The sequence below is a fragment of the Phoenix dactylifera genome, chromosome 1 (genome assembly GCF_009389715.1).
Source record: "Phoenix dactylifera cultivar Barhee BC4 chromosome 1, palm_55x_up_171113_PBpolish2nd_filt_p, whole genome shotgun sequence".
Classification (NCBI taxonomy): Eukaryota; Viridiplantae; Streptophyta; class Magnoliopsida; order Arecales; family Arecaceae; genus Phoenix; species Phoenix dactylifera.
Genome location: NC_052392.1, coordinates 40541163 through 40561768, shown reverse-complemented (window position 1 = coordinate 40561768; position 20606 = coordinate 40541163). Strand labels below are relative to the sequence as shown.

The following is a 20606-nucleotide window of genomic DNA, read 5'->3' as shown; positions in this document are numbered from 1 at the left end:
TAATAATTTTGAGGGATAAATAGATTATAAGTCCATATTTCCTAGGGTATATATATATAAAAAAAAATCTTTAAAGTTTTTGAGCGTTCCATGTAAAATTCTGTAAATACTGCATCAACACTGTTAAATCTTTGCCGGCCGAAATTTAAGCAATGAAAAACAATATGAATTGATGACATTTACCAAGGAAAGAAAGCAATATGATAAGCAAACATAATTAAACTTTCAATTTGCTACAATATATGCTTGAACCTATAACAAGCACAACCTTGGGTTGCCCCCAAAAGTGTCGGTACCCTTCAACAATTTCATGGAATGGCATTCTAAAGAGTCAAAAAGAATTTCCTGCTAAGCGTCAGGGCATTCCAAAAACAACTAAAAAGAAGTTCCTACTGAAGTGTCTCATAAAGGTGAAGATTTGGTATCTTAATTCAAGGTGAAGATAGCTAGAGCCAAATGCGACAGGTACGTTAAATATACATCCCAATGACGAGTGGATGGCCATCAGTCGCATGCAAAAATCCTATGTGCATCAGAAGAAACTTGTCCTTGGCAAGAAATAGAGGCCAAGCTAATCTTTGGCAAGGATACATTGATTGCCGAATTTGGTGCACTGTAACTAGGATTTTTTTTTTTTTGTTGTTTTTTGAATTGTACTTGTTCGGAAAACCGATTGCAGCTGATGGTTGGCAATTGGTTTGTCGCCAAAAATGAGCAATACAAAGCCAACTTGCTAGAGGTCTTCACGATCGACAGAATTGATGTCTAGTGAAGCAATAGAATTCCATGAAACACCGAGCGATGATGTCCCGGTAAGGAAGCTAACCCTAAATGACGTGTTCAATTAATGGATTCTTACTATAATTTTTTTGGATAACGGGCGATTGAGATGCCCATGTCGCAAGATGGTATGGTAAGTGGCTGTTCTTGAGAAAGTTAAAGATTTTTTCTTTGCTTGCTTTAAGAAACAAACTTCACACATAAGAGACTTTAGCTAAGGAAGCATGGAATGTTCGTGCTGGCCGCTCTTTATATGGTAATATATAGTAGTGAACCATATAGTAGTGAACCGATTAATCATATATTTATAAGATGCCCATTTTCTAAAAGCATTTAATTGGTCCACCATCAGACTTCAGTTGAAATTGAAGGGTCAGCCTACCAATGTCCATGATTTATGGGCCAAATGGTGAGCAACGAATAGGAAATTGTCGGTCCAAAGAGCATGGGATCATATTCAAATTGGCATCCCTTCAATATCATCCATCTATCAGATTTTTTTTTTTTGAAAAGTAGTCTCAGTTTTTTCTCAGGTTCAATCACCATTATAATTGACTAATTAGTCTCGATTCAACTATTTAGTATTTCTTTTCTCCGAGAAGAGAGGTATCCACTCTTCTCGAGTCCAATGTCAATAATAAGGCATTTAAGTAGAATATCTACACCATCGGTTGTAATCTACATCACCGAAGGTCCTTCCAAACCAAATATTATATATTTTGGTAGTCTCTAATGTATACATCATATAGACAGAAAAATAAATATTTTTAATTATACTAGTAAGCTAAAATATATAAAAAAATATGAAATTTTAGAATCTATTTTATTGATCATGATGTACATATGGTGCATAACATATATATAAGCATAAAATCAATATATTTTTAATATTTTAAATACAGCAAAATATAGTTTCATATCATTTTTGCACCAACTTGCTACATTGGTTTAAGCTATAAAAAATATGAGTTTTCGGATACATATATATTCATGTCTGATGAAGTGGTTCTTCAGTTTGAATATTGTGTTATTAATTTTAAACTCAAAAGAAAGTAGATGCTTTTTCTCTCCGTTCAGACGGCAATGATTGATAGCTCCATGCATACATATATGCACTGGTTTGGTAACCCCTCTTTTTTATTTGTTCCAGCGGCTGACTCACATGCAGCTGGTAAGGACCAATCGCAGTTTGACGGCTAGAGCTCTCGTTTTAAATTCTATAGTAAAAGCTGGTCGCCAACCAACTTAAGCCAGCCAGCCAGCCAGGAATCTCGTGACCCGGTCGTCATCTCTGCGTTCGCTCGACGGTGAATTATGTGCTAAAGAAATCAAACTCAGGTCGACCCCCATCTCGCCAAAAAACTAAAGATCTGTAGGGGTTAGCCATTAAGCTTAATCTTGCGAGGACCGCTAGGCGACGGATTGCATGTGCTCTCCCCGCAGAATATGGTGTGGAGGATGATATGAGCACACAGGCTGGATGATGCGCCGCCGCCCAACTTGCTCTTACCAAGAAATCCGTAGACAGACTGGTACCTAATTCAGCTAATAATTCACAAGTAATGGGCATTTTAACAAACGGTTGTTCTATATAGACCTCTTGAATTGCCTCCTCCCCATAGCTCTTGGGAGCCACGACAAAGAAGAATCGCACCTCGTACGTGCGTGCCTGCCATCATGAAGGTTCGTGTTTGCTTATAAGATTATCATACTTTTCCATCACAGCGTCTGTAGGTACTAGGTTCTCGGGGTTCGCATTTCTACGTGCTTTCACATATTCATTCGTAAATATAGTTTAGTGTCAGGTTTCATTCTGACATGTGGAACGCATCGATTTGGATTCATTGAGAGATAATGAGCAACATAATTAAAGAATATTTTCCTGATAGAGAGAGTAAACGAAAGAACCGAAAAAACCTTCATGCAGAATTCCTGATCCACTTTCTTCTGCATTACACCATAATGTAGGGTGAAGTAGTTTGATTCGTGCACTCCGCTTACGATCTAGTGTATCTGGCAACTCTGTCTGAAACTCTCTCTTTTTTTCCCATGGTGTCCGACGTCCCAACTGCAGAAGATTGTGTTGAAGGTCATCATCATTTGCAGCAGGTGCAAGGCCTGCGTCGTGAAGACAGTCGCCAAAATCGACGGTGGGCGAATGATGCCATCTTGCTGTCTGCTTCATCCCAAGTACACCAATTTTATCTGTGATTAAATTGAGTTTCTGGCAGGGATCATTTCAATATCTGTGGACGTCGAGAAGAGTACGGTGACAATTATCGGTCAGGTGGATGCTGCGTGCATAGTAAAAGAGCTGCGGAAGGCCGGGAAGTCGGTGGAGATCGAGAGCGTTGGGGAACACAAGAAGGAGGAGAAGAAGGACGAGAAGAAGAAGGACGATGACAAGAAGAAGAAGTGCAAGGAGGAGTGCAAGAAGAAGTGCAAGGAGGAGTGCAAGAAGGAGTGCAAGGAGGAGTGCAAGCCTTTGCCTCCCTGTTGTAACGCATGCAAGCAAGCGCCTTATGGCAACATCGTGTGGTATGAACAGTCGAACGTATGCACCATTCTTTAAAGGCATCAGCACGATCATATATTGATGGGCTTCGTAGCATTTCCCTGCTGTAATCTCTATGCATCATCCTTGGCATGCTGGAGTGCAATCAGCAACCCAAGCTCAAATGTTTGCTCTGGAAATGGCCTCCTGTTAATTAGCAATCCTTGCTTCATTTGTTCCTTTCGTCTCACACTACGAATGCATGCCTACTTTCTTTCGGGATATCAAATATCTAGTGCCATTATTTAATCAATTTTATTTTTGAGACTGGAGAGGGGCTTTACCCCTACCCTCTATGCAAGCCCAAGCTAAAATTTGGTGGCTGCGCCATTTTGTTTGTTGCCGCAAAGATTAGAATATTAAGGGATGGATTGAAAATTATGCCCATTTAAAATGATACCGTGCAGAAGTTGCATTAAGTCTGGCTATCATCGGTAAGCTGATCATCTTCACCTGTTTTTAACCCGATCTAGCTTCTCCATGATTATGAAATGTTATGGCTAAGATAACCGTGTCGAAAACCAAGTTGTGAATTCCATGTGGATAATCAGCGAGCAATGGAGATCCATGTTGAACAAGCAAGGACAATCTACAAAAGATTACTCTCATGAAAGGTGTGGAAGTACAGTACAATATTGCATGAGTAATATATTTGACACATCTAATCCATAAAAACTTCTATATACCAAATAGCTGATCTATCTTCAGACAACCGGAGTTGTTTTTCAAGTGTCTGACGCACTTAATTCTTGCATCATTTCTTTGAATTGATTGGTGGTGCTCCTATTGGACGAATGAACAAAGAATCAAAGAAATAAATAAAAGATGAAGGATGAACATAAGGCATCGTGGTTTAAGATAAAAGTTTAATTAATTCCTTCCTTAGAGAATTGCATCTGAGAGTTCAATGCTCCTGATTGATTCAATAAGTGATTATACATACATACACACACACACACACACACACACATTCTATTATGTATATGTGTGTGTATGTATTTGAAGAAGACCTACGTTTCTCTACACAAATATGATAAGAGGCCTATGAAGTTTCAGGCAAAGATTAAGACCTGAAGTCCTTTACCTAATCAAAAGAGAACTAATGATACTTTACCTAATCAAAAGAGAACTAATGATAGAAAATACTCTGGTGATAATCATGGAGTTGGTTGGCATTTCATTATCGGAACGATTAAAGTTAGAAATGCAGCCGGTTAGCTACTGAAAGGAATCAAACATAATATATTGAAACAGAACAAATCAAGTAAGAAATGCAGCCGGTTAGCTACTGAAAGCAATCAAACATAATGTATTGAAACAGAACATAGAATAAGCCAGCAACGGAAGACTTTGATTGACCAACTTATGTTTTCTCGAACAGAGTCGGTAATGGGCATGCATGAATAAGAAAAAAACGAATCAATAGATTCGTATTCCGCATGCTTAAATATAGGCCTACTTTGGATATATAGATGCATAGCTGTGATGATGTTGTGGCTTAAAGATAAGAACTGACTCCACAATCATTGAAGGCCATCATGAAGGAAGAAAAAAAAAAAAGAGAAACGAAACCAGCTGCTCTCAATCTCATGGCGTAAACTAATTTTTGTTTAAACTACCGACTAGAGTCCTTGTGTTATGAAGAACAGACGAGCATGTCGGACGTATCCACTTGGATTGTTTTCCGAACATTTTCTACTCCTGCGAGCATTAACAGTGGGTCTATCTTGAGGCTTGGAAGTGGCTTATCGACTTCTCCTGAGTTTGCTATTTCTAAGGCCTAAGGAACTAGTCATATAGCGTTACAAGCCAAGACCTTGGACCATATAAAAACAATCGATCGCATACTTGCATTCATATTCGCTGGTTTCTCTAAGAGTTGGACGTCTAAGAAATGTATCGTTCTAAGAGTGCCAGAGAAGCAAACGGCCTTGTGCCAATACGGAAAATGGCTGCCCAAGACCTCTTTGGAGGTTGGGCAGCCTCCTCTGCCAGGGTTGCTGCACAACTTTTTAGCTCTTGCTTTCCTAGTCAACTGACTCCCTGCAGATATGACGATCGTTCTGGTTGGCTTCGTTAGTGATGAGACTTTTTCAGAAACAAAGATCGATGAGAAAAGGTAGGACTGAATGGATGATTTGAGAGCAAATGGGTAAATAACTCTATGGTCTTAAACCCAGTCAGCCCTTCATAGCTTCGCACTCAGTTCCCAACAAGGCCAGTTCATGAAGAAATTCTCGGAGTTTTAATTGTTAGCACATCAACATTTCCCATAGAAGTTAGTCCTTGACAGCCTGAGCATTTCTTTTTTTTTTTTGGCCTAAAATTCTGGGCCTTTTTGTTCGTTCACAAACAACTAAATAGATGCTTGCTCGGATGAAATCACCTCTTGCCACTTACAAAAGTGGGATCGAAGTTAGCTATCAAGGGTTGGGGTGGCTGTACAAACCGAAGCAAGTTGATCGAATGATGAGAAAAGAAAAATATTTTTAAAAAGCAAACCATCTCCATCCACATGTATAAAAGCAAATTAATGTGGTTAGAAAGGTATCTGGCCATTCTTTCACGCAAAAAAGAGAACATACAAAACTAGGGAAAAGCTCCAGGAGAAAATGTCACCTAAATTATAAAAGCATCCCTTTATAAAGAAGAACCGTATGTTGGATCTCCTCCTGGTTTAAATAATGGACAGTATAAATAATGCAAAACAATACATATTTTTTTGACCCCTTGATGCATGGATTGGAGGTTTCCAAATCATATAATTTTTAGTTTGAAAGCAATTTAGAGGCAGTAGATTATAGTCAATAGCCCCAATCATCGATGTACTACCTCTATCTTCCAATCTAAACCTATCCGGATCTGAGTTGAGATCCATTTGAGTATAACCAAGTTAATCTCCCTCTTTATACACATGTATAGATATATTTGTATATATGTATGTATAGCTGGACTTGGTTGCATTTGAGTGGATCTTCACTCAGATCCGATCAGGTCTATAATGGACAACGAAGGTCCCATATTGATAATTCGAATCGTTGAATATGATCTACTCCCTCTGAACTGTTTATATGCAAAAAATTATGTGATTTGAAGATCCTTAATCTATTCATCAAGTGATAAAAATATATATAATTTAATTTATTTAGACTGACCAATTTTTTAACTACTTGATGCATAGGTCGGGGATCTCTAAATCAAATAGTTTTTGTTATGTAAGTAGTTTAGAGATAATACTCACATCCAATGCTCGAATCATCAATATAGACATTTATTATCTAATATAGACTTAATCGGATCTGAGTGCAGATCCACTTATGTGTGCACATGTATATATATATATATATATATATAGACTAGGATGCTTCTAAGGAAATTTCTCTCCGCAAAAGCTTTCTAGTCAAACATAATATAAAACCTCCCAAAATAAAAATCAGCACCATTATTCAAAATCTATGAAATTTAAAATACTGGTAAACTAGAAATTTTTTATTTTAGTGATATCTCTTAACTATGTATTAAACCGACAGACATGAATTGTAGCAATATAGCTAGTGAACAAAAATTAAATATAAACTACAATTCCAAAATGTTGATCATGATCTAAATATTTTAAAAGATATATAAATCAATTTTTAGCTAGTTTGGGTGGTGCTAAATTATAGATGAAACTGAAATACACACACACACACACACTATTGAAATGGTAATTTTTTGTTTTCATTTAACGTATGGGCCACAAGTCTAAAAAAATACATGATTTCTGATCTCTAGCCAAATCAAATGCCATAAATCTGACAAACAATGATGATTTTTATTTTGAAAGGTCATTGATTGTTTTTCAATGGAAAGCATTTGAGAGCCAAATATTCTTAAGCATCCCGACCCCGCTCATAAATAAAGTTTTTTCCTGATTCTCATAAAACTAGAACTAATTTAACAATTTGAGAGTTTCTTAATGTATAAATATTTTTATGATCTAGTCCTAATCCATTATCTGCTATTTAGCCTACATAAATTTGTGCAGATAAGACAGACTAATTTAATCGATCGAGCCTTAAGACAATGTTTTTATGGAGAACTATTGTGACAGGGGGCATGCATCAAAAATAAATGCAACCAGACCTGCAAGCAGCCTTGACTTTAGCTCCAGCCTTCCAGCTTGACCCAAATCGAATGTTAAGAATTAATTTTGCAAACAAACAGGTTGGATTGGAATCCAGCTTCTTTGAAAATACTCAGCTTTTGCAGAAAGTCAAATTATGTCCCCATAAGAAAAACAAATCGAGAACTGTGTCATGCAGACCAAAATACAGTTTCTCACCAATTGAACCCCCCCTCCTCCTCAACACACTTGGCCCAAGAAAAGAGAACTTTTTCTGAAAAAGGAAAAACTGCCACAAGTTACAGCACTCTACAAACGCTCGACCTCAAAAACAAAGCACTGCTTCCAGTTTCTCTGCAGGAGACGATTTCATTTTACCCTTACAACCCCTTCATTAAAAGGGCACAGACTTAAAGCGGACATGATATCCTCCGGAATCTAGATATCACAGATGAGCATCGTGTATAAAATGGCCATCTCGAATGCCGTAGGAGCTGAAGTGCTTGACCTTGAATTTCCACTCCCCTCTCACTGCATCATATGACACAAACTCAGCCCCCTGCTCTTGGGCCTTCTTCATCAGCATCTCCTTGTATTTCTGAACCTTGGGGCCTTCAGTGTATTGCAGCCCTGTCTTCTTATTGATGCACATGATGTTAAGTAGTGTCACCTCGGCAGGCTTGTTGAGACCCTGTCCTATGGGAGGCTTCTTGCCCTCGTCCTTGTACGCAATAACCTCACGGTTGTTGAACTGGATAATCGAATCAAGGTCAAGCCTTCTAACATCAGTTTCTCCATCAAACATTATGCTGCCATACCCATGCCTTCCAACCACAAAGTCCTTCACATGGCAGCAGAAGCCTGGCTCAGATCGTTCCTTGGCAGCCATCTCCTGGATTCGTGGCTCAGTGTAATATTCAGCGTGATGAAGCTTGGGCACCAGAGCCTCAATATCTGCACCATGCTCATACACAACTGCAGCCTCACGTGCCTTGTGCCCAGAGAAGGTTGTGGGCGATGAATCACTCTCCTTTTCTGCATGGTCAGCATGAAACCCATTCTGCTTCTGGGAAGGTTTAGTTGGCGACAGAGGATGGCTATTTTGTTGCTGGTTGTGCCCGTTGTCAGCTGGATTCCCTACATCATTGTTGCAAATTCAAGGTGAGTTAGGAGCAGATAATAATGCTGGCATTGATGAGTTTAAATATCTTATGATTGATTGCTACTCCACATTTTTTCTAAAAGAATCTTGACTTTCTAGCATGCATAGCATGTGACAGTGCGTCTGGTTAGAAAAGGGTCTCACTTGTGCTCTTGGCCACCGGACAATTTACGTAGATCGGTACACCACAATAAGGTCTAAAAGAATCTTAACCTTTTAGCGTGTAAAACATGTGACAGTGCAAGTGTATCTGGTTAGTGTATCTCATTAGAAAAAGATCTCTGTGCAGATTATACTTAGACCTTTTCTTCTCCATTGACAAAATTGGAAGAAGAAAAAGAAGAAGAAGGTCTAAAGAATCTTGAACTTTCTAGCATGCAAAAAGGATCAAGAAGAAGAAGAAGGCTTGAAAGAATCTTAATTTTCTAGCATGCAAAACATGTGACAGTGCAAGTGTACCTGGTTAGAAAAGGATCTCTGTACAAGTAATACTTACCCTTTCCCCTCCATTGATGAAATTAGAAGAAGAATTAGAAGAAGAAGAAAGGGGAATGTGTGGCTCCAACAACGAAAAGAATATCAATGGACGGTGCAAGTGTACCTGGTTAGAAAAGGAACTCTGTGCAAGTTATACCGACCCTTTCCTCTCCATTGATGAAACTAGAAGAAAATTTAGGTGTGGCTCCAACTACCTACCAGTGGACATTTGCCACTACCTATCAATGGACATTTCCCATTATTCTAATGCAATTTACAAGAAAGCCATTTTAACCTTATCATCAGGTAGAAAATTATCCTAAAATAACTTTATGTTCTTCACGCTCTTCACGAGCTGGGTTCAAGCAACATAAAGATTATTTCGGATAATTGCTGATGAGTAAATTCTGGTATTCTATTGATTAGGATTTTATGGGTCTAATTGCATTATTGAACTGACAGGTCACTTTCACTGCATGAATCTAACTGAGATGGAATGATAGTCGATCTCGAGAAGCACTTTATTTATTGCAGAAAAGTGAAAGATAGAGCCCAATTCTGAACAAACTATGGTGAAATAAATTAAATTCAGCAGAGCAGTTGTAGCAGCCATTTCTCATACTTCAGTAGCAGAGCAACATTGAGATAGTGGCAGTGCTCAGGTGGAGAAAACAAATGAGAACTGATTGTAACTGGATATCTTTGTAGCAGAAGCAGGCTGCTGGTGGTGGTGCTGCAGCCAACCATTGAGAACAGTGGTGGGGTGGTGAAGGCAGATGGGTAGCAGCAAGGAAGGTGCACATGTAGCAGAATATACTGAAGGGAAAATGGTAGTTATGATGGCTACAAGGTGGAGATGGTGGTAGAAGTATGATACTGATTGACAGTAATGATATCAATTGCTCAGGAGCCATTTGCTGAAGGCTTCTCATGAAGTCAGAAGCACCAACTACAGAGAACAAAATTATCCAAGTTATAAACTCTCAGATTCTTTTTTTTAATTTAATCTTGTGCACATGCAAAGATGCTTGCCCGATGTGTGATGGCACTATGTTGGACAGGCTGCAATTCATGTCAAAAAAAAAATGAAGGGGTGGGTTTGGGATTGAAGGAAACTGGGGTGGATCAAGAAAGTGAAGGTTTGGACAACCTTTATCATTATGCTGTAGACCTTGATACAGGAACCAATGACAAAAGCTAATAAAGTATAAACCCAGAAAATAAGACATGTTAACCATAGCTATAAATTTTGCTACTTGATCATTGGGATGAGTTTAGTCTTAGGTCTGGTTTGATTAAATAATAAGGATATCTAGTGACCAATCAAGCATCTCAAGTTTTCATTCAAGCAAAAGTCATGTTTTGATATAAACTTCAATGTTCATAGTAATAGATTCAAAAAATACTTATGTAACTATATCTAATGTCAAATGCACAAAGGCAATTACATATGCAGCACAAAATCATATTTTACCATTTTCATTTGCTGAAGTATGTGTGATTTTCTGCCCAAATTGTTTGTCTGTAGTAGATCTTGAAGGCCGCTGTTCAACCGGATGGATAACCAGTGCTCTAGGATTCTCCCGTGGAATAACAAAAGCATCTGCTTTAGGTGTGGTGGACGCTTCTTCGTCATCCCTGAAGAATGGTACCTGCACAGAGATGCTGGCTCAGATACTAGTGTTCTTGCATGTTGCAAGTGCTGAATATGATGAGCAGGAAACTAGCATGTCCAGGGAAAAGAAACAGTCAACTTTCTTAGAAGCCCATAGGTTTGTGATCGTCCAGCCAAAGAAATTATAGAAAAAGTAAAACTACAAAATATTCTCACCCTTGGACCATCACTTTTAGGATGATATTTCCTTTGTGGCAACTTAAGCCTTCTCTGAGACATGTGCCTAGGAGCCAATAAAGACGAGACTCTGACTGGAACAGGCTTTTCAGCAACCTGCTAGGAAGCAAATAAATCAGTTAACATACAAAGCTCGTGCACCTAGTCCACAAGAAGCATATCAATGTTTCATTGATTATAGAAATGGGACAAATAAATTAGTGGAACATATGTAGAACATACTAGATAATCACAGACTGATTTCCTTTTTTACATACAGAGGCTTGAAGAAAGCAAGCTTACAGGCATAGTAGAAATCCCATACTGAATTGAAGGTGCAGAACCCACATGACCAATGGACATCTGAGGTGTTGCTGGAAGTGTCCCAAAGGGATTGGTAACTGGTGCTGGTTGCACAACCATAGCAGACTGAGCAGCAGCTCTGCTGTACAGCATTGGCACATTGAACAAATGAACAATCAGAAAAAGAATAGTTAATTCATTGAAAGATGTAATAAATAGATAAAAGTGGATTAGGGAAAATGTGTGAAAGAAACAAAAATTTTAAAAAGAGAAGGCCAGGCCAATAGCAATGATAAGGTACCTTGCACTTAATACAGCATTCAATCATAAATTTTCAAGTCTTTAAGATAAATCAACAAGCTTATCAAGACCGCATAACATGTAATATCAGTATCCTCTTTTAATAAAAAATAATTGACAGCTCACTATAAGAACCCGAAAACAACTTTAAAGAATATCAAGTTTTTTATGGTTTTTAAAGATGCTGCAATGAGACAGTGGCATTTAAACATGATCAGAATCCATGACACACATAGCTGACAACAATCTCATAGAATTGAAATTTTTTAAAACCCCTCAACACTATTTACATTTATTTAATAATTTACATTAAAGAACAAGACAGGAATTGAATTTTACGGTTGTGCGAAGGTGCCCTGACCAAAGATACTCGATGTGCTGCCCAAGTTACCAGAAGATGCTGAGATACCAATAATAACATGTCAATAATACTTTGAAATATTAATTGCAATAGAAGAGAGAAAGCCCAACATAAATGAATTACCTGGCTGTGCCTGACCAAAGTTGCCAAAAGAAAGCATACCAGACGCCTGAGAAGGGGCAGTTTGTGGAAATACAGTTGAAAGAGAAGGCTGCAGGAGAAGCTTAATTCCTTAAGACTTCCAGAAAAGATCAGGAGAATAGGGCATATAAAATGCACTAACAACATGGTGGATATAGAGCATAAAAAATCGAAGCACATAAGTTGAAAAGCTAGAATTAACAACAGAATTTCAATGGTGACTTACAGTTGCTTGACCAAAACCAGCAGGATTGCTCGCTGAAAGAATTGATGGTGCTGAATTGGTGAACAAACTTCCCCCAAATCCAGTTGATGGTGTGCTAAATAGATTTGATCCAGAACTAGGAGTAGATAATTGAAATCCTGTAGCAGACTGACCAAAAGGAGATGGTGTTTGCCCAATCGATGAAGTGGATTGGAACAATCCAGATGATTGAGTGTTCCCAAAAGAGAGGCCAGAACCAAATGCTGGACTTGATCCAGCTCCAGAAGAACCAAAAATCGAGGATGAAGAACCGAAAGCAGGTGCAGAAGATCCTCCAAAAAGTGAAGGAGATGAACTTGAACCAAAAGCAGAACCACTAGAAGCCCCAAATAATGAAGTGGTAGAAGAGGTTGAGCCAAAAGGGCTAGATGAGGAAGCATTGAGAGATGAGCTAAAAATTGAAGACGACGAGGACCCAAAACCAGTCTGTCCAAAAGTTGCATTTTTAGGTCCAAAGGGGTTAGAAGATGTTGATGAAGAAAAGGGGTTTCCTGCAGGCTGACTAAATGTGCCCGGAGAACCAAATGGGGTAGGTTGTGTTGGAGCAGCAAAACCAGTCCCTCCAGCAGGCTGTCCAGCAGGATTTGGACCCCCTGAAATGTAACATTTTAACAATGAAATGTAAGGGCATTGGTAAAAACAAGAACATACAATCAGACAAACCTCAACAAATACTCAAAATTGTCAGAATCCAACCTAAAGGACCATAATTGTTAACACATGCTGGTGGTGTAGGCACCAACTACAGTAAATAAAACAAGTTAACTAAATCAAGTTTCACGTAGTCTAGCATTTATAACTAGAAAATATTCTCATCCAGACAGTTATAAAAGACACTATTAATATAGAATCAAGTTAAGAAGTTTGTCATGCTAGAGCTGGTCGTATGATGGACATGATACCTGCAAAAACAATATAGTTTTCTTCCCATTATGTGTCTAGAGATGAACTGCAATCTTATTAAGAAAATTTGAGCCTTAATCTATCAGTTGGAAACACAAGTCGTCTAAATTTAGAATATATACCATGGATTATTTTCCAACACTTAAAAGTGTTTTGGAAATTTCTTGGTACTTATCAAAAAAAATAACATGGACATTACCAGTAGAGCAAAGGTGCTAACATGCATAATAGGCCATATTACTCAAGAATCCCCAGCATTCATCATTATCTACACATCTTAATTTTTTTTTAAAAAAAAATCAATGTGTTTGGATATTTCTAGAAAATAAATCTAATCAAAATTTCATATCATACATCTAAATTTTTATTTTGTATTAATGAGATGGACATGTAGAATTTTAGGCGATTTTTGATTTTTAGGCAACTTAGTATCTAAATTATGGTATACAAATGACATATTATGTGTTTCCAACTAATTGAATTCGGACATAAATCCTCTAGGTAGGATTGTAGCTAAACCTATACTATATGATATATATCCAAAAGGAAAAATCCATTAAATCCATAGAATAGGTGCATGAAAAGCCAAAAGGCTATTGCTTTTACACAAGTGATTATCACCTAGAAACAAAAGCAATTACCTTGCATTTGATGGTTAGATATAAAAACCAGAAGACTTTATAGTATTTCTAACTTCCAGGTGTGTCTATATAAGTAGATTGCTTGCAGGCATTTCCTTAATGAGAAATTTGCAGTGTATTAATGCTAAAATCAAGAGCAACTTCCATTTTTCAGGTAGAAAATATACTGAGATGTTTAAGCCTAAGCTGAAAACTTAATATGCGTATGTTAGTTATTCCTTTGTGCTTTCTCCATAAATACTTCATGATGACTCAGGTGCATGACCACTGAAGGACTGAAATTAAATGAAAGTATGTGACAAAGCTAAAGAATCTACTTTCCACCTTTATCCCCAAGCTGATAGTCCTCCCATCTCAACTCATCATGACTTTTTTCCTTGTATGTAGGCATAGCTGATATTGATTCCAGCTTTCCAACAGCTTGCGTACCACTAGTGCCATCAGTCTCAGGTGTTGGGTTGTAAGCTACTACTCTACTGCCCCCACGTTGGCCCCCAAATGATGCTTGTCCAAAACTCGGGCTACCAAATGTAGGTGTTGCTGTTTGAGAACCTTCAAAAAGTCAAATAAGAAAGAATAGGTTTTAATATAAACATGAATTTTAAAAATTATGGGAAGAACAAAAGAAGGAAGAAGAAAAACAAGATATGGACTGTTGCAGTATTCTTAATAATGTAAGATGATTTATGAAGGCTCCTGAGCAAATTTCTTTTCATATACTAATTTTAAGTAGCTGAGGGCAACTGATCGTGGAAAGTTAGTTATGCATTCAAAATAAGGTATGACAGATATAACTCACCAAACGAGGAGCTTTGAGCACCAAAAGGTGATGGAGTAGTTCCAAATGGAGTGCTGCCAAATGCAGAAGATGATGGACCAAAAGATGGTGAGGAGCCAAAGCCAAAGGAAGGAGTAGTTGATGCACCAAAAGCAGGTATCGTAGAAGATCCAAATGTGGGAGTAGTGGATGCACCAAATGCTGGAGTGTTTGAAGATCCAAACACTGTGGAACTTTGAGTACCAAAGGCTGGCATAGCAGTGGAACCAAATGCAGGGTTGCTTGATGCCCCAAATGCAGCTCCAGTACTGCCAAATAGTGGAGTTGCTGTAGAACCAAATGCTGGTGATGTTGTAGAACCAAACGCTGGCGCAGTTGTGGCACCAAATGCTGGAGTAGGTGTAGCACCAAATGCAGGGCCACTTGTAGAACCAAAAGCAGGGGTGCTTGTTGAACCAAAAGCTGGGGTACTGGTAGCCCCAAATGCAGGTTGGCTTGATGCACCAAAGGGTGTAGCTGAACCAAAAAGGTTGCTTCCAAATGTGGGCTGTGTCTGCTGCCCAAATGGATTTGTCTGGTTGGCAGTTGATCCAAAACCTCCAAAAGTTGGCTTCTGCCCAAACACAGAGGATCCTAGAAGAGAGTAGAATGATCTTTCTTTTGTTAAAATAATAAATATAAGAAAGGACAATAAGTCAACAGAAACATGTTAAGTTGCCAAAAAGGTAATCAACATCAAGTGCGGGAAAATGAAAAAGAAAAGAAAAAAAGAAAAAAATTTACAGTGCTTAATATGCTCGAATTGGAATTCCAAATCTAAATAGTAAGTGAAAAACTTAGATATTCTAATCAAATGCCTTTTGGTCAGATGTGGAGCAATTTAAATCAAATAGACCGGATGAAAACTTGAAAAGAAACACGCTGAAGGTCTATTTCTTTTCAAAAGCCTTGATATTCGTCTATTTGCTCATAGTTTTAAGTATCTCCTCTTAAAGAATAATTATTATTTTGCAGAAAATCCGTTTCAGAAAAATAGAAATTAGAAACTTTTTGTAACAATTGCAACAAACGATCAAGAAAATATAAGAAGTTTCAGCTATGCCTCACATTATTTCAACATCAATTAAGCCCTCTTTTGCATGCATGATATGTAACCCTGCACATTTATTTTTTTAATATTTAGTTGGAGCTATGGCATAGGGGGCCAATAGTGTCATAGCAAAATCTCTTGACAAATTTTAAAATCAGTCAAATCCATGTTCAATTAGGACACTATAGCAAGCTATTAGAACAAGAGTGCATGTCCAGAAATTCACTATAGATCAAGTAGTAATTTTCTGCATATCAACGAGAAAAAGAAGAGGTCCTGGAATAACATCAACCTAATTTACCAACAAAAACTAGAGTTACAGCCTGATATTTGCATTTTCAACAAGATATCTATGACCATCCAATGCACTTAAGTTTTGCTTGAAACGGCAAAACCGAAATTGGATTTTTTGGAGCTTTTTTGCCACCATTATTAATGTATATGTGCTATTTCTGTTACTTCTTGCCATTTGATTATTTATTTTTATTCTAAGAAGAATTTTCTTAACATAAGGACCAAGTTGTGCAAGTTGTGCAAAGAGATGGAAGCATGGCAATATGGATTTTCAAAGAAATTCAGATTTAGCAACTTTCTTAGTATAGTGTGTGGTAAGTTGATGGCCAGCATAAAACTAGTTGGTCCCAAGCCCGGTAAGGAGTGTTGCGGTAAGTTGATGGCCAGCATAAAACTAGAGTCACATCCAATGAATATAAGTCCATATAAGAAAAATATTGGAGCATTCCCTACTAGCGACATGCTACATCCGACCCAGGGTGCAGAGGAAAGTGAACAAAGGTTAACTAGAGCATTCTTTAGAAGCAACGCACCACATCGGTGCCTAGAGGTGATGGGAAGTAGGCAAGGGTTCTCACGCTTTAATGGATGGGCATCAGTAAAGAAGTTAATCCAGGAAGTAGGACACATCTAGTAACTTGGAATATGGGGTTGTTGACACGAAAATTGGTAGAATTAATAGATAAAATAAATGGGTGGAGAATTAACATAACTTACCTACAAGAAACTAAGTGAATAGAAGAAAAGGCAAAAGTATTTGGGGAGATGTGTTATAAACTTTGGTATACTGGAAAGAACAAGATAAAAATGAAGTAGGAATCAAGATTTCAAATCTCATCAGGCAGGGCTATTCCGATTTTCTCGTGTAACGCGACACACTGCCGTCCCGCCCCATCCTGACACTTGGGACAAGGAATGTTCCAAGATGTATGAATCGAGACGCTGAGGCTGGCAAGACAGTCCTATCCCGACACTTGGGATATTACACTGTCACGATGTCTCACAGGGCGTCCTACCGAAACTTGAGTCCTTGGTAGGAAATACTATAAATAAGAATTTTAAAGATGAGAATTAAGATATTAAGAGAACAAGATATAGAATAACCTTGAAAAAATTAGTATAGGAAAAGAATCTATTAATATAATTAGTGCTTGTGCTCCTAAAGTAGGATTAGATGATATTACAAAGTAGCACTTTAAGAGGACACAGGAGGACTAATTCAAGAGATTCCTAAAGGAGAAAAGATATTTATCAAAGGAAATTTGAATGGGCACATGAAAAAATAGAGTGTAGATTTTGAAAGGGTTCGTGGAGGTTACAATTTTAGAGAAAGAAACAAGCAAGAAAATGCTATTTGGAGTTCGGAATAGCACATTACCTAGTCTTAGTAAACACTTGCTTTAAAAAAAGGAATCATTACTTGATAACTTTAAAAATGAGCATAATACTAATTAAATAGATTTTTTTTCCTTACTAGCATGACCGGTCGAGGGAGAGTTTAACCACCAACATAGATTAGTAATTTTGGATGTATGTAGTAAGAAATGGAAGAGAAGGACTAAAGAAAATAGGAAGCCAAGGATTAGGTGATGGTATTTGCAAGAAGAGAAACAAATGGCTTTTAAGAATAGAATGTTGAAGGAAGGAAAATGGGGTCTAGATGGAGAAATCAATATCATATGGGAAGAAATGGCTAACATTATTTAAAAAAAGTGGCTATAGAGGTATTAAAAGAATCAAAGGAAAAAGGACCATCCATTAAAGAAACTTAGTGGTGGAATGAGAAAGTTCAATTGACGATTAAGGCTAAAAGAGAGGGCTATAAAAGTCTACCTACATATAGAAATAGAGAAATGTATAAAAGCTATAAGATAGCTAAGAAGGAACTTAAGAAAGTAGTAGAAGAGACCAAATTTAAAGCAAATGAAGAGTTACATCACAAATTAGAAACTACGGATAGGGGAACGATATCTATAAGCTTGTGAGACAAAAAGAAATTATAACTAAAGACTTGACTCAAGTTAAATGCATCAAAAATAAAAATCAAAAAGTTTTGATTAAGGAGGATGAGATCAAATAAAAATGGAGTAGTTTTTTTGGTAAGCTATTCAATGAAAGTCATGTAAACAATTTAGGATGCCTCACTAGTTCAATTGAGGATAGAAATGTTTAGCATACACACAAAATTGGAGTATCTGAGGCAATAGAGGCTATGAAAAAGATGAATCGGAATTAAGGTTTGGAAGTGCTTGGGTGACATGGAAGTAACTTGGTTGATTAATTTGTTTAATAAGATTCTAAAGACTAAGAAGATGCTTGATAAATAAAAGAAGAGCACTATAGTACCGAATTATAAAAATAAAAGTCATATTTAAAATTGTCCATCACATTTCGATGATAGTTGTTTGTCTGTATTGTAGGGACTTTCACCACAAGAGCAACAAAAATCCTTCACATTCTATCCCATTTTCATGTTTGCTCAGGCAGCCAATGTTGATTACCACCCTTAATAGGTAAAATGTAGCTTGAAAATCATGATAATGATATAGACTTCAAGCAACTTACACATTTTAAAACATCACTCTAGAGCAATCACGTCGGTAGGGGACAGCTTCAAAAAACTAAATCTGTAACTGGAGAGGGAACGCTAAGAGTTTAACTTCAGCTCTTGCAGGAAGACTAAAACACAGAAAAAATGATACAGAAAGAGAAGATCAAACGGGATAAACACAATTTATAAAAGTTACAAGAATATCCATTAACTTCTAGCTGCAGATGGGAATGGTTTACATTCCAAAATTTCAGTCAGGATGTACTATATCTTCATCAACAAACTCTAGTAGTTTGATGGTTCATAGCTTTGGCATGATAACTCAAATGCTCTATCTAATCAAGTGATTACGGGCAGCCAATATAAAAAGCCCTACCAAAAAAAAAGTAGAATGGACCTCATGGAAAAAACCAAAACAAAGTTGCACATAAATTTAAAAAACATAGTACTTGACTTACATTACATCAAACAGTGTGCAAATGAAACCAAAGGCATGGATCCCATGCAACCCAAGTGCTATGAATTTAAGCAAGTACTAACCACCAAGGGAAGCAGAAGTTGATGATGCTCCAAAAGCAGGTGTTGAACTTCCAAAAGCTGGTGATGATGAAACACCAAATGCCGGTGTGGAAGGCTGGCCAAAGACACCAGTTGATGTGCCACCAAATACTGAACTCCCTGTCGCATAACCAAAAGGCTTTGGACTACCAAAGGGTTTCTGTGCAAAAGGATTGCTGCTAGCACTGCTTGTCTGCCCGAACACCGATTGTGAACCAAACGGGCTCGTTGATGACTGCCCAAAAGCTGCATGACAGGATAGAGCCATCAGAAAAGCCGAAAAATAAATCATGACACATGGCTCAAACACTGGAAACTAGCAAAATCCGCTCCTCGGGGACAAAAAGATGATACCTAAATCAAATAAGGAGAAAAACAGCACCCAGTTTGTAGGATTTCAACAATAAAAAGGGCCAATAAGACTGAAAAGCATAACAAGATAAGCAAGAAGACCTGTACTTCGGATCAAGAGAGTCAAACAAAGAGCTCAACTATAAAGGTTACGCTCAAGTTTCAATCTTTTTCAAAGCAAAACAACGGAAACAAAATATCATTCAAGATTTCTACTTCTAATGTTTGTATCAAGCACACCTTGCGTCAGGCCGTAACATGTATAGTCATTGTCTGAAGCAAATCAAGAAAGGATTATTTCCCCAAAGTAAAGCTGCCGTCTTTTTTTTTCCAAAGCAAAACATCAAGAAACATCACATCTATCAAGATTCCTATCTCCACTATTTGAATCCCATCGCCGATGCAAAACCCTACATTGCCCAATCAACCCAAAACCCGCACCAAAGAAAAAGAAGCAAAACCAAGAATATTCAAATCAGAAAGAAAGAAGATCTCCCACAAACTCGAGCGATATTCTTGCTGAGAGGAAAAAAGAATCGTAGAAATCTAAGAAAAAGAACCAAGAAATTGAATCTTGACGGGAGGAAAGGAAGCGTGAGACGTACAACTTGTAGAACCGAACATCGCTGCGGATTCTCTCCTTCGGCGCTCGAAGATGGTTCGGGTCCACAGCCAAAACTCAAAAGCGTGCGATGGTATGTATATAAGCGAGGGTTTTTATTTTTTCTCCCTCGGCCGCCGAATCGAAAGCATGATTCTCCCTCGGTCTGATTCCCCAGACGCAGTTCAAATATCATAAAGACGGCAGACCAATTGCCGTGTTACCTTTGCCTCTCTAGTTTCTAACATTATAACCATGGTTTTTTAATATATATATATATACACACACTCTCTATGCTAAAATATATATAAATTATGTAGAATCATAAAGCTAACAATCAAAATTATGGTGACATAAATTGTCTGCATTAATAAAAACAACGATATACGTAGATGGAGTGGTACTAACATAATGTTTAAAAGACAAAACTTGTGCATAAAGTGGAATACAATAAAAAATTATGATGGCAAGCAAAATATTACCGGACTTACTAATAAGTATGGTGGACAACATTTGTACATCTAAATGTATATAAAATCTACCGAATTATGCTACAAAGA

General features: G+C 37.6%; 2 protein-coding genes across 3 annotated transcripts; one reads left to right on the top strand and one right to left on the bottom strand.

Moving 5' to 3' along the window:
• The first annotated feature begins 2196 nt into the window (after positions 1-2196).
• Positions 2197-3587, top strand: LOC108511565 (heavy metal-associated isoprenylated plant protein 44-like). Its single transcript, XM_017844644.2, has 3 exons — positions 2197-2463; positions 2855-2930; positions 3012-3587. Exons 1-3 carry the CDS (start codon positions 2458-2460, stop codon positions 3350-3352), a joined length of 423 nt encoding a protein of 140 aa, XP_017700133.1. The 5' UTR covers positions 2197-2457; the 3' UTR covers positions 3353-3587.
• Positions 3588-7541: 3954 nt separating this feature from the next.
• Positions 7542-20200, bottom strand: LOC103714711 (nuclear pore complex protein NUP98A-like). Of its 2 annotated transcripts, none has more exons than XM_008802078.4 (11): positions 20051-20200; positions 19077-19340; positions 14623-15234; positions 14148-14375; positions 12241-12872; positions 11997-12084; positions 11852-11912; positions 11213-11354; positions 10910-11026; positions 10553-10730; positions 7542-8576 (listed from the first exon to the last, which is right to left on the bottom strand). In XM_008802078.4, the coding sequence occupies exons 1-11, from the start codon at positions 20067-20069 to the stop codon at positions 7885-7887; spliced, it is 3033 nt and encodes a 1010-aa protein (XP_008800300.2). In that variant the 5' UTR covers positions 20070-20200; the 3' UTR covers positions 7542-7884. The 2 variants fall into 2 exon arrangements, with proteins under 2 accessions (XP_008800300.2, XP_008800301.2); XM_008802079.4 differs by having other exon boundaries at positions 11213-11351.
• Between the last annotated feature and the right edge of the window lie 406 nt (positions 20201-20606).